Source organism: Halteromyces radiatus (genome assembly GCF_025201355.1).
Source record: "Halteromyces radiatus strain CBS 162.75 chromosome Unknown BX664scaffold_8, whole genome shotgun sequence".
Taxonomy (NCBI): Eukaryota; Fungi; Mucoromycota; class Mucoromycetes; order Mucorales; family Cunninghamellaceae; genus Halteromyces; species Halteromyces radiatus.
Window position 1 is genome coordinate 938,389 of NW_026251694.1, and position 13,235 is coordinate 951,623.

Here is a 13,235-nt window from a genome sequence, read left to right on the forward strand (position 1 = left end):
ACTCGTGGAACAACTTGGTTACACTGAAAATTAAGTCTCTGTTATTGCGGCTATTCAACTCACATATTCTCTTTTTAACTAAACCAATACATTAATGCAAATCATTACATATAAAACAAAAATAATCATTTTCTTTTTATTGACATCCTAAGATGATAATGATCTATAAAGTACCAATCTATAAATTTCAAGTAAACTATCTACAAGATCTTTGTTGATGTTGACATCATCTTCTGTTCGTCCAAGGTAACTTCGTAACAGTAAAATACCTTCTTGATTATCTAAGGTCACCACCTGAGAAAGTCGAACATCCAATTCATTGATCACTTGAGTTGATATTTCAATACAACATTGTTCCATTACTGTGATACTTTCTGCAAATAAAATAGGTAAAAAATACATCGGTGATTCTTCAGAAAGAAGTAAATGAACAATGACATCCCTAGCTTTTTCCAATTTGTCATTCTATAAATAATAATAATAATAATAATAGTAATAGTTAATATTCATTATATTTTCTTTTTCTTTTTCTTCTTCCTAATTTTGTTCTTACCTTGAATAAAGAGTTGATTTTACAAAGTTCAAAGTAAAAACGAGCTTGAGGTCCATTGCAACGATTCAAGTATAAGGGATCCAATTCATCAAAACATATTAATTGTCGTGTTTGTCCATATCGCCATAAAAGTGTCTTGAACATATCTTCAATACAATCATATTTCCCAGCTAAACAATAATATCGAATTGCTGCAAGATAAGAATGATTTTTAACTAATTGATCTGCCATCGTCTATAAGTAGAATATTTTATATAAATCAATATCGCATTATCCTTTTACTTTTTTTTTTTCTATTTACCTGATAAATACATTGTCGCTTTTCAAGGAGACCATTTCTTGTACAATATTCAGCTATTTGTAACGTAGTATGATCATTCGTCAATGGTATTTTGTCAATGGCCTATAAAAAAAATCAGTTGACATAAAAAAAAAAAAAATGGAGGAAAGAGATTATCTCTTTGTCTTACCTTGCTGATATCTGATCTTCCTATCATTCCACATGTACCCATATAATCAAAAGCTAATTTCCACATATCTTCTTCCATCACTAATTTGTTGGCAAAAGTCAATATAAAGAAGACTCTTGTTTCCATTTTAGTCATTTGACGTTCACCACCGAGATGTAGATACAATGGTTCCCCACCAAACATATCGCCTGCTAATCCATCTTGTTGCCTTTGTAATGAATATATATCAAGTATATCTGTCATATGAGCAAGTAACCACCAATCTAATTGAGCGCATTGTTCCAAAGCTTCGTACATATTCCCTTTTAAAAGTGCCAATAATGCCACATGTTGATCCAGATTATTGTTTTTATATCCAAGTTCAATCATTTGCTGAGTCAATGTCTTGATTGTTTCAATTGTAATTGATCCTTGATCGTCGTCTGAATTATAATAGTAAATGTTAGACACAATAGCTTCGATCACACTATTTGATTGTTGGTAAATGGAAGTGGTATCGCCTGACATGATACGTAAAACTGTTATTGCATGAGAAACTGGTGTTGGTCGTAATTTCGCAAAAACGCCTAATTCCCGAATACTATTAGTCGCATTGTCACGCCACTGTCCAATTGATAGGTACTTGTCTAGTTCGTTATTTGTCGTTATCAATGGAAATGTTTGCATAAGTCTGTTTAGATTTTGTAGAATGGATTTTTCATAAGGATCATCGACTTTTTGAATAGCCACACCAAATAGTTGTTGTAAAATGTCTACTTGTCCACGTAATGTCAACCTATCAGATAAGTCATAAGTATATAAGAGTGACTGACATGGATCAAATGTCGCTTACTTGTAAACCATTGACCAAAAAGAAGAGTGATGTGAGGGTATAGAGGAATTGAAAACACCTTGAATGTCGAATTGTAATAATGAACCTATTGTTCACAAAAAAAAAAGAAAAAAGAAAAAAAAAAGAAAATGAATGGACTGAAAAAGATAATCAAGATAAATGACTTACGTCTATCAAGGTTATTCAACCATGTCATAAGTTTAGCACCATAACAACAGCTTCTACTTCTACTGACTTGAGAAAAGAAGAGAATTTGTAACAGTTGCCATATCACAGTCATTTGTTGATAAACAAGACGTTCTTTCTTTGCTTCTTCACCTTTGTCCTATTTTCCCCAAGAATATTAAATAAGTATTTGTTTCTTTTTCTCACAAGGAAACTGAAACTATGATAGATATTTCTTACATATTTAATATCATCACAGTAGTCGTGTAAAAGAGTTGTATAAACGTCGACAAAGGCATCCAAACTTGAAGATGAGTTCAAATTCCTAATTACAAAAAATAAAAAAGTCAATACATTATTTTATTATATTTTGAATAACATTTTACCGTAGTTTGTCCAAAGTTTCCTCCTCCTCTGTTGAATAGATACCGTGCAATAATCGGAACACCTGAGCTGAATTGCGATAAAACTAAATAATAAAAACCTTAGTTTTATCATTATCTTTCACTTTTCATTCACGTTGAAATACCTTTAACCTTTTCCTACGTATTTGTGAAGTAACTTGAGTTTGCATATCGATTAATTCCACCATGATATTAATGGGTCGCGTCAATAACTGAGGAGAAAAAAAAAAGGAAAAAAGAAAAAGTAAGAATGATTCATTTTCCGCCATGGGAGAGTACATCTTTCTTCACTTATATTTGTGACGATTTTATCTATAGCGAGGGGGTTGAATTTTTTTTTTTTTTTTTTTTTTTGTGCTGTCAGTTTATTTTTTTTTTTTTTTGAACCTGTGTTTCATTCTTTCTTCAATATATATATCATGTTGCGTTTGGGTATTACCCGTTTATTTCAAACAAATATCCAAAACAATAGTCGGTTACTATCATCAGGTCGATATGCAGCTATTCGTACTTCAAACACCAGTTCGTTAACACAATCCTTTCAACAATGGACACCATTTAGATCCATGTCTACCAAAAAGTCAACTGAAGAAACTCTTTCTCAACCTTCTTTTATCAGTGGATTCAGTACACAAGGCAATGTATTGGGTAATGCTCAAACTCTTTCAGCTCCTTCAACACAATTCAAGACCAAAAAACCTACAACACCTGGTAAACGTTGGTTGAAACGTATTCCTCGTGATCATTTGTACAAAGGTAAAGCAGTACGTTCCTTGACAATCGCCAAACGTGGAACTGGTGGTCGTAACAATACAGGTCGTATCACTATTCGGCATCGTGGTGGTGGTCACAAACGTCGTATTCGCGTGATTGATTGGCAACGTATGGAATCTGGTGAACAACATGTAGTGCGATTAGAACATGATCCAGGACGAACTGCTTGGATTGCTTTGTTACGACATGCTGAAACTGGTCAATTATCTTATATCGTCGCTCCACAAGGTATTAAGCCTGGTGATACTGTGATTAGTTATAGAAGTGAAGCTATTGAACAACAAAAACAAGAATCTGAAGAAAGTGAACATGGTATCACTCGCACAGCTGCTATCGATATTGGAAATTGTATGCCATTGAGAATGATGCCTGTAGGAACTATTATTCACAATATTGGTCTGAAACGCAATGGTCCTGCTATTATGGCTCGTTCTGCTGGTGCTTATGCTCAATTGATTCAAACAGGTGAAACTGGTTATGCTCAAGTCAGATTATCTAGTGGTGAAGTTCGTTTGGTCCCTGTAGATGCATGTGCTACTATTGGTTCTGTTAGTAATCCTGATCATCAACACGAAATGTTAGGTAAGGCTGGTCGCTCAAGATGGATGGGTATTCGTCCTACCGTGCGTGGTATGGCTATGAACGCTTGTGACCATCCTCATGGTGGTGGTAGAGGTAAATCCAAGGGTAACAAGGATCCACGTTCTCCATGGGGTGTACTAGCAAAGGGTGGCAAGACAAGAAAGACTCCAAATCAATTCGTGGTGAAACCAAGACCTAGACGATAGATTTCCTTAATTTCTTTTTTTTTTTCTTTTTTTATTTATTTTACTATCCTTAAAACATTCGTTTATATTCTTCCTCTTTTTGATATACATATATATATAGAAACTACTTTTTTTTATTATTACCATTCTTATACTTTTGACTTCATCGAAATAAAAAAAAAAATATTATTATTTTACAATACTGACTACGAGAACAGATTCCCTACCATACTATGATATTATCATCACCATCATAATAATAATGACGACATTGAGGATAGAATTAACAACGTTCTGTAAATATAATCAAATCATTCAAAGGATGGTAGTTTTATTTTTGCAAAAGAAAAAAAGAGTCAATAATATATAATAAAAACTATATAAAAAAAAAACGATATAGAGACACACTAAAATAAAAGTTAAAAGGATCAAGACAAAGAGAGTAATATCAAAAAAAAAAGAAATAAAATAAAAAAATAAAGGGGATCCGTAGATGATTCAGTTTACACTTAACGATTGTTGATGAACCAAAGTTGCATAAACACCTTTCAAGTCCAATAGTTCCCAGTGGCTTCCATGTTCTATGATTCTGCCATCCTTCACGACGCATATCACATCTGCTTTCTGTCCATCATAAACAAAAAAAAAAAAAGGTTGTCAGTCTATCTAATTTATCTCCTAATCGATTTACCTGGATGGTGCTTAGTCGATGAGCAATGGTGATTGTAGTCCGATTCTTTTGTTCCAAAATCCTGTCAATAGCATCTTGCACTAATTTTTCTGAATCGCTATCCAGGGCAGACGTGGCTTCATCCAATAATAGAACTTTAGGTTGTCGAATCAAAGCACGGGCAATGGCAATCCTTTGTTTTTGACCTCCTGATAATTGAGAACTAGATAAAAAAATGAAAAAATAATCAGAACAATTATCATGTAATGATATATAACCAATTTTTTTTTTTTTTTTTTTTTTTTTTTTTTACATTACCCTTTATCCCCTACGCGAGTATCATAACCATCAGGCAAGTTCATGATAAATGTATGAATGTTGGAAGTACGACAAGTATTTTCGATGTCTTGTTGAGTGATATGATTTGATTCCTCTACGCCAAATAAAATGTTTTCCCGGATTGTCAAATCGAATAACCTAATAATGGTAATCCAAAAAAAAAAAAAAAAAAAAAAAAAAAAAAAGAGGAAACAACAATTAGTGATCACTGCCTTTAATTTTTTTTTTTTATCTCTTGTGAATCTTACATTGGTTCTTGCCCAACCAAGGCCATATGGCTTCGTAAATTGTTCAAAGTAAATGATTGTACATTTTTTTCATCCAAAGATACCACACCAGAAATAGGATCATACCAGCGTTGAAGTAAACCAATCGTAGTCGATTTCCCTGAAATACCAAAGACGAAAAAAAAAAAAAAGGCAATCAGTACATACATCCAACAATAGATATTGGAAAACTCACTTACCACAACCACTATGACCAACCAAAGCAATCGTACGACCAGCCTTGATAGGTAAATGAAAATCACCATTGAAAATGGGTACTTGAGGTCTTGCAGGGTATCGAAAAGCAATATTAGAGAAATCCACTTGTCCATCTACAGTTTTAGGTTCGTTGCCTTCCAAATCAGGATCGATAGCAGGTTTTCGAAATAACACTTCAAAAGTTGTCAAGGTCGATTGTTTTGCTTTTGCATAGACTCCAGTAAATGTACTAACATGACCAATACCTTCAGCAGTGATAAGGACTGTCATGAGTGTGACAAACATTTGTTGCATGTTGATAGAACCATGAGAGATCATAATCGCACCAGCATAAAAAGCAACAGCATTGGTAAAGATATTCGTGGCTTGACTAAAGGCGTAACCCAAGGAAGTCAAATATGCTTTCCGCTGAGCAAGAGCATGTGATGGTAAGGTAGCGTCTGCGTAGCGTTGTTCAAAGTATGCTTGGCGAGTCAAGGAGGCGACAGTACGAATTTCTCGAATAGCTTCATTTGCGACTTGGCTGCTTTGTTCGTATGCCTTTTTTGTCTTGTCGTGGAACCTTCTGTTAATGACCGATTCATATGCCGTCGATAACACCAGACACGGAATCATGCACTGCATAATCAAAGTGAGAACCCAACTATGAGCGAAAGCAATGGCCAATCCTATCAATACCCAAAACAAGTTAATTCATTTGTTGATTGTTTCCTTTTTTTTTTTTTTCTAATACCTGCACAAGCTGTAAATAAAAGTTGGATAAATTCACCCCATACTGTGATCACCATTTCAGTCACATTTTTTACATCCATTGCCAAACGTGAGGATAAAGCACCAACCGAATTTTCTTCTTGATCAAAAAAGCCAATCTCTTGAGCCAATAAACGAGAGAATAATTGGTATCGTAATCGCCGCATGTAGCGTTCCCCAGCCAATTCAAAAGCAAATCGTCGACCACCGATACTAAGGAAAGCCCAAATGCCAATAATAAGAAATAAGATGGAGTACAAGTTGGTGCTTTGAAATGGACCTTGTTGATGTTGCGTAAAGTCAGGTTGAGAGATAATAATGATAACATTGGCTACAATCGTCGCATAGACCGGAAAGATGATACCGCTAGCACATGCACAAACACTACCCATCAATAATAAATGCCATTCTGGTCGCATTTGTCGTACTATTTCAAACAAAACATATATGGTGGTCCTGTATGACGATGACTGTAAGTGCGATGATACTGTTGACGATGATGATAAAGATAGTGGTAAGGTGGTTGATTTGGTGATTTCCGAAGACGATAACCTCTGATGTAGGTCTTTGTTGTTGGTAGCTGTACTGGTGATGAGCTTTTTGGGATATATCATCATAGAATGGGGAATAGATGTAATATTCATTCCTGATGAGATCGATACTGTATCATTGCTACTGCTTTGTTGAGTTTGTCCTTTGCGATCGTCTATCGTCGTGACTGTTGAGGAAGAATATATTTGTGAAGAAAGCCGAAGCTGCTGATTGAAAGTTTGATTGTAACATGTGAGCATGGATGTAGGACGCTGTCTTTGTTGCTGTAACGAGTGTTGATATTGGTTATTCATTGGCAACGATCTGTATTGTCGTTGTTTCATAGTTGGTGAGTTTGCGCGGTGATCCAGTGAGATATCAGTATTTTCTGCTGTGTTTACAATTATTGTATCTTCCTCGAGATATTGTGAGTCTTTTGATAAAGTACTTGAAATATGATCGTCACTAATGCATTTAGTTGCAATGGCTTGTTTGGATACTAGTTCGGCATATATTCCTCCATGAGATAGTAATTCTATATGAGTACCTTGTTCGGCTAAACGACCTTTATCCATGACGACAATAAGATCAGCATGGCGTACTGTTGATAAACGATGCGCAACAATGATAGTGGTTCGGTTTCGAGAAGCAGAGTCAATAGCATGTTGTACTATTTTTTCAGACGTGGTATCTAAAGCCGATGTAGCCTTTTTGAAATAAAGTAATTGAAAGGAAAAAGAAAGAGAGAAAAAAAAAAAAAAAGTCGGTTATTTAATTTGGCTGTATATTTGATTTCCACGAGATTTTTTTTTTTCCTTTTTTTTTATTTTTTTATTTCTTTTATTTTTTATTTTTTTTATTTTTTTTTTTTTTGTTAACTTTTGACCTTACTTCATCAAGTAAAAGAATGGATGGATTCTTTAAAATAGCTCTGGCAATAGCTATTCTTTGTTTTTGACCACCTGATAGCATACCTTCTTTGATCATTGTATCATACCCTTGTGGCAGTTCGGTAATAAATACGTGACAATTAGCTTGACGACAAGCTGCTATAATTTGATCTTCAGAGACAGTACTAACAGGATCCTTTTTGCTATTATTTTCTATAGATTGTTTCGCACCCATACAAATATTTTCTCTCACAGTCATGTTGAACAATACAGGTTCTTGTCCCACGACACCAATATGTTGTCTTAGTGCTTGAACGTCCCACGACTCTTTGATATCTTCACCATCTACAAGAATGTTTCCTTGCACTGGATCGTAGAAACGTTGTAACAGTTGTATGGAAGTGGATTTACCTGAACCTGACGATCCAACAAATGCTACAGTCATTCCTGGATGTATAGTGAGATCAAAACCCTGTAAAACTGGTATATCTGGTCTTGTTGGATAGGCAAAATGGACATTACGAAACTGGATATGACCTTGGATTGTGTCTCTCTCCTTATGACGATGGTCAGAGTCGATATTTGGAATATGATCTATGATGGAAAAAAGTTTAGTAGCGGCAGCACGACCCTTGATGATAGTGGAAAAGTAGGCAGGCAATTGCATCAAGGATATGGCACTCATCAGCATGACAATAATCACCGTTACCACAGTTTGACCGTCCAATATCCTTTGATACATTAGCTGAGATCCATACCAAAGCGATAAAGCATACGTACCGAACATGATGAACATTAATCCGCTATATCCAACGGCTACGACAACAGCACGACGAACGCCAATACTCAACACAACTTGTAGTTTATCATCATACAAGCGAGTAAATCTATTTTGTAGTGAATAAGCATGAACAGTCCTGATACCACCCAATGCTTGTTCAGCAACGGTTCCAGCATCGGCGTAAGCGTTTTGTATTCGTATGGTATATCGCGTAATCAAGAAAGACATGACAGCACCAAATCCAGCAAGAAGCGGTACGATGGTCAAGATGACAATAGCAAGGCGCCAGTTGATGATGAAAGCGACAAGAAAGCCAGTAATGAATCGGGCCATTGACATAACAAAAGCACCACATTTATCTGATATGCCATCTTGGATCATCTGCGTATCGGCAACCAATCTTGTTGTAAGTGAACCTTCTCCTGCAATATCAAACCATGACATGTCTTGTCGAAGTACGGCATGCACGTAGGCTAACCTTATTCTTCTCGTTTGATTTTCTCCAGATAGTACCCAACAACAATTAGATACATAGGCGGCAACAAACGCTACAATACCCATGATGATAAACCAATAGATGATCGGACGGACGGTTTCTACCAAGTTTGAAGAAGTATCTGCTTCAAGCGCGAATGTATCGATGGCTTTCCCAAAGATTAGGATACCTAATGGTTGAATGGCACCAATAACGATAGAACATAGTATGGCAACAGTAATCATTAGAATATCTTTTTTAGAAGCAAATCGAAATAGACGATAGATAGTGATAGATTTTTGTTTTGATGATTGTAATTTGGTCTCATATTGAGACTTTTCTTTTTTGTATTCCATCAATAGTAGTATTCAATAAAATTAGATAATTGTCAATAATGCAGTATATATTTTATGTCATCCAAACTTGAAAACTAAAATAAAAAGACAACAACAAATATATGTATATATATATATTTCTTTCTTGATCCTTTTTTTTTTTAATAAAAAAAAGGAAGGTACAGACATCATCGGCAAAAAAAAAAAAAAAAAAAAAAATGTTGTAAGAGCCTTTTGCATATTAAAACTGTCGAGTTTACCGAATCTGCGTCCGAAAAAGGAAAATCCGGATTTATAATGAACATTGTATTAATGATCGTTTCATCATTCATCTTCGCTCAGTGAATACATACATACATACATATATATATATACCGTACATATGTCAGTATCCAATGATTTGGCTCATTCAAACATTTTACAAAATAACAATGACAGATCAGGGTTTAAATTTGTAAAAGAAGAAGTAACAGAATGAGTAGATAAAATATTGTTCACTATTCAAAAGTATACCCATAATCTCTACTCCTTTTTTTTTTTTTTTCATTATGATCAAGTCATAGGTTACTACTTTTTTGGATGAAATGAACACAAAAAGTACTAATTCATCTCCCGAGTGCTGTGCGTCTTGGCGGTGTTTATAGCCTCTTCCATTTTTCCCGTTTTATGGTTTGTTGTTTTTTTTTTCTTTCTTTCTTTCTTTCTTTCTTTCTTTCTTTTTCTTTATATTCTTTTTTTCTTTACTTCTTTTACAAACGTATATACACTTTCTCTCTCTCTATCTCTCTTCTTTATACATTCTTGTGCAAAAAAAAAAAATGGGTTGTCTTGACGAAGCTAAATCTATGAACTTTTCTCTCTATGGACAATGGTAAGAAATAATAGAATAAAAGAGAAATTAAGAACGTGTGGCAAGCTATTCTTCTAGTGAGAGCAGAGTTCATTGTGTTCAATACATTCTGAAAGAAACTTGGTTCGAAAGAGTAGAATAATTGTGCTTGGTAAACTATTCGGCGTAGCTAACTTCCTTATTTTTTTTTTTATTGTTTAGGCTTGGCATTATCTCTATTATTTGTAAAACCTCGTTTATTGATCAAAAGGATAAATTATTCATTAATCTATATATTTTTTTTTCTTTTGTCTTTATTTTAGTATTGATTGCTTTGGGTATTGTTGGCTTCCTAGGTCACGTTGTATTTAGTATTGTTGGATGGTAAAAGTGGATCAAAAAAAAAAAAATGGAGTTTGGCAGTTGACACAACTCATCTGATGTTTGTCTTGATGGCTGACCTTTTTTTTTTTTTCCTTTTTTTGAACTAGGGTGATTGCATTTCTTTTGGTCTTAGTTGAGATTCCTTTATGTCTCAAGGTAAAAAGAGAAGGATGATATGAATACATATATAGATTATGTTTGTTTGTAATGATGATTCTCATTATGATTGTTTCATTTTATTTGTTAGCTCTGCCCTACAAGTCCTAAGTTGTAAGTAAAATGAACCAAAAAAAAAAAAAAAAAAAAAAAAAAAAAAAAAAGAGAGAAATATTTACTAATAACTGTATTTGATTTCTTTCTTTTATATAGGGATGGATTCATTTCTTACTTTGAAAACAGTTACTTCCGCGCCGCCATGTACTTGGTGTAAGTGAATAAGAAAAAAAAAAAGTGATTTGAATGAATATATATAATTGACTTGATTTCGGAATAGGTTTGCTGTCATCATGTTCCTTTCTAATCTTCTTAGTGGTGCCACTCCTCTGATTGCAGCCGCTGTAACTTTATTGTTTGGTGCTATCTCATATCGTAAGTTTATTACATGATGACTTTATAAACGTGTTCATTTCAGCTGATGATGACCTCTAATGAAATTTCTTTTTATTTTACTACATTAGTTGCTGCTGCTGTCATGGGTCAATCATTTGCAAGCTCAAAGTAAGAACAATATAATTAACGTGATATTTCCATAAAATGAAATCTTATATTTATACTTTTATTTCTTTTTTTTTTTTATATATATACAGAATTTTGGGTGGTACTGGAACTGATAATGTTGTGTAGAGGAAGAAATGGGGAAACAAGTAATCCGGTCAATACGGTGATGATGGTTCATTTGTATACTTTCTATTCTATGGTGTTGATTTTATAGTTTATTATTTACTAGTCTAGCTATTTTTTATTTTATTTTGTATAATCTCTTCACCCCCTTCTAACATTTTTTTTTTGTAAATGATCTAAACAAACTGTTATAATAAAGAAACTTTCGATCGTATTAGATGATAATGATGATCAGGATGAATGATGGGAAAAGCGGCTTATGAAAATGTTGCAGGACTTTGTTGGCTCGATAAGAACACCAATAAGATAAGGGGATGATGGTGCCATTGTTGTTGTTATTATTGTGGTGGAATGCCGCAAAAAAAAAAAAATAGTTGCATGAATTCTTTTTAACATCTTTTACTTTTTCTTTTTCCCTTTTCTTTATTTCTTTTATATCTCTCTCATAAAAACATGGGTTAAAGAAGTATCTACTACAAACCATTTTCGGATATACATTTAACAGAATGTGACGCTTTCCGACCACACAAAGACGATTCAACAACGGACTTTTTTTTTTTCTTCCTTCCTCTCTCCCTTTCTCACTATTTTTTTTTTTATTATTATTATTATCAAATTCCCTCCATGGCACAAGCTAATGATGACCAAAGTGGTGATGATGCAGCAACAATGACTCAACCCAACACTGCAGCTTCCGTCGTATCTGCACCAAATATACACCCAACCAGCCATTCCAGCAACTACAATAATGAAAACAAGGATGGTAATGATGCAAGAACGTCTCATTCAATGGGAGAAGAACGTATTCATGACTATACCCTTCCATTCCTCGTGCGTACTAAAACAAATCAAGAAAAGGATCAAATTAGGTCAGAATATCATTTACAACTACAACAACGACAACAAGAAGGTCAACCCTCTCTATCACGTTTACCCACCGGGGGATCATTACAAAAATGGGAAAAGCGACCTATCATTGGCTGGATCATCCGAGGTTATCGTAAACTTTCCACTTCTATTTTGTTGGAAAATAAAGCAAGTGTGGCAAGAGACCATTTAGGTAAAATCAACGTGGGGGACAAGGGAGAAAAAAAAAGGGGGATAAAATTGTTTGATGAAATGATTAACTTTATTTTTCTTCGGTGATACATCTAGCAAATGAAAGAACATTTTTAGCTTGGTTACGAACATCTCTTGCTTTGATTACTGTTGGCGTAGGTATGTACTATGTGATATCCATTTTGTATACGCGTTGTGTTTTGTGATGTATATGTTTATGTTGGCGTGCTGTATTGTGTACAAGGAATATTGATAGGTCTGGGAAAAAAAAAAAAAAAGATGGGAGGATGAGAAGTTTTTTTTTTTTTTTTTTTTTTTTTGTGATACTATTGATGATCAGAACCTGATATACTTTTTTTTTTTATTTTTATATTGTATATAGCCATCACTCAACTATATCATTTGAATCCATCACCTAGTAGTAATGATATAACAGGACGTGCTTTAGGTGGAACTTTTGTAGCATTGAGTATTGTGTTTTTATACTTTGCCAATGCAAGATATTTCCATGCTCAATTTGCTTTAACTCAAGGACAATTTCCAGCAAGTAGGGGGGCAGTTTTACTCGGTTCGATATGCGTTTTAGCTGTACTACTAGCTATGTTTATTGTTATTGTTACAGAAAGACGTTGATATTCAAGATTATCTGTGGTTGTAGAATTTTAGTTTCATCCTATGGATGATTGATAGATACCTTATTTTATTTTTTTTTTATGTTGTTAGTAGGATAGTTTTTATTCTTTCTATTTTTTTTTTTTTTTATGATAAACTTTTTAAATGTAATATTATTTTTGATTCCATGTATATGTTTCTGCAGTTATGTCTTTTATATGGATTCGTCTTAGCAGATATGATGATGGATGATGAAACGAGTACATAGAAGAAATCAAGGGGAAGGCGGA

At 34.0% G+C, this 13,235-nt stretch overlaps 5 protein-coding genes across 5 annotated transcripts; 3 read left to right on the forward strand and 2 right to left on the reverse strand.

Moving 5' to 3' along the window:
- Positions 1 to 109: 109 nt before the first annotated feature.
- Positions 110 to 2,667, reverse strand: BX664DRAFT_340932 (nucleoporin Nup85-like protein). Its single transcript, XM_051546911.1, has 9 exons — positions 2,550 to 2,667; positions 2,407 to 2,489; positions 2,261 to 2,345; positions 2,024 to 2,180; positions 1,856 to 1,940; positions 1,024 to 1,798; positions 855 to 956; positions 554 to 787; positions 110 to 465 (listed from the first exon to the last, which is right to left on the reverse strand). Exons 1-9 carry the CDS (start codon positions 2,610 to 2,612, stop codon positions 148 to 150), a joined length of 1,902 nt encoding a protein of 633 aa, XP_051397200.1. The 5' UTR covers positions 2,613 to 2,667; the 3' UTR covers positions 110 to 147.
- Positions 2,668 to 2,797: 130 nt separating this feature from the next.
- Positions 2,798 to 4,171, forward strand: BX664DRAFT_340934 (translation protein SH3-like domain-containing protein). The gene has a single exon (XM_051546912.1). It carries the CDS (start codon positions 2,844 to 2,846, stop codon positions 3,984 to 3,986), a length of 1,143 nt encoding a protein of 380 aa, XP_051397201.1. The 5' UTR covers positions 2,798 to 2,843; the 3' UTR covers positions 3,987 to 4,171.
- A 163-nt stretch (positions 4,172 to 4,334) lies between these two features.
- BX664DRAFT_302512 (P-loop containing nucleoside triphosphate hydrolase protein) lies at positions 4,335 to 9,242 on the reverse strand (the record flags this gene model as incomplete). Its single annotated transcript, XM_051542437.1, has 8 exons — positions 4,335 to 4,589; positions 4,657 to 4,858; positions 4,954 to 5,112; positions 5,223 to 5,361; positions 5,441 to 6,127; positions 6,193 to 6,696; positions 7,012 to 7,447; positions 7,632 to 9,242. 8 exons carry the CDS (start codon positions 9,240 to 9,242, stop codon positions 4,464 to 4,466), a joined length of 3,864 nt encoding a protein of 1,287 aa, XP_051397202.1. The 3' UTR covers positions 4,335 to 4,463.
- A 663-nt stretch (positions 9,243 to 9,905) lies between these two features.
- Positions 9,906 to 11,580, forward strand: BX664DRAFT_340940 (uncharacterized protein). The gene is made up of 9 exons (XM_051546913.1): positions 9,906 to 10,092; positions 10,273 to 10,295; positions 10,374 to 10,434; positions 10,542 to 10,590; positions 10,682 to 10,704; positions 10,804 to 10,860; positions 10,928 to 11,022; positions 11,112 to 11,151; positions 11,241 to 11,580. Exons 1-9 carry the CDS (start codon positions 10,040 to 10,042, stop codon positions 11,275 to 11,277), a joined length of 438 nt encoding a protein of 145 aa, XP_051397203.1. The 5' UTR covers positions 9,906 to 10,039; the 3' UTR covers positions 11,278 to 11,580.
- On the forward strand, positions 11,578 to 13,060 carry BX664DRAFT_340943 (uncharacterized protein). The gene is made up of 3 exons (XM_051546914.1): positions 11,578 to 12,334; positions 12,430 to 12,492; positions 12,716 to 13,060. Exons 1-3 carry the CDS (start codon positions 11,899 to 11,901, stop codon positions 12,964 to 12,966), a joined length of 750 nt encoding a protein of 249 aa, XP_051397204.1. The 5' UTR covers positions 11,578 to 11,898; the 3' UTR covers positions 12,967 to 13,060.
- The last annotated feature ends 175 nt before the right edge of the window (positions 13,061 to 13,235 follow it).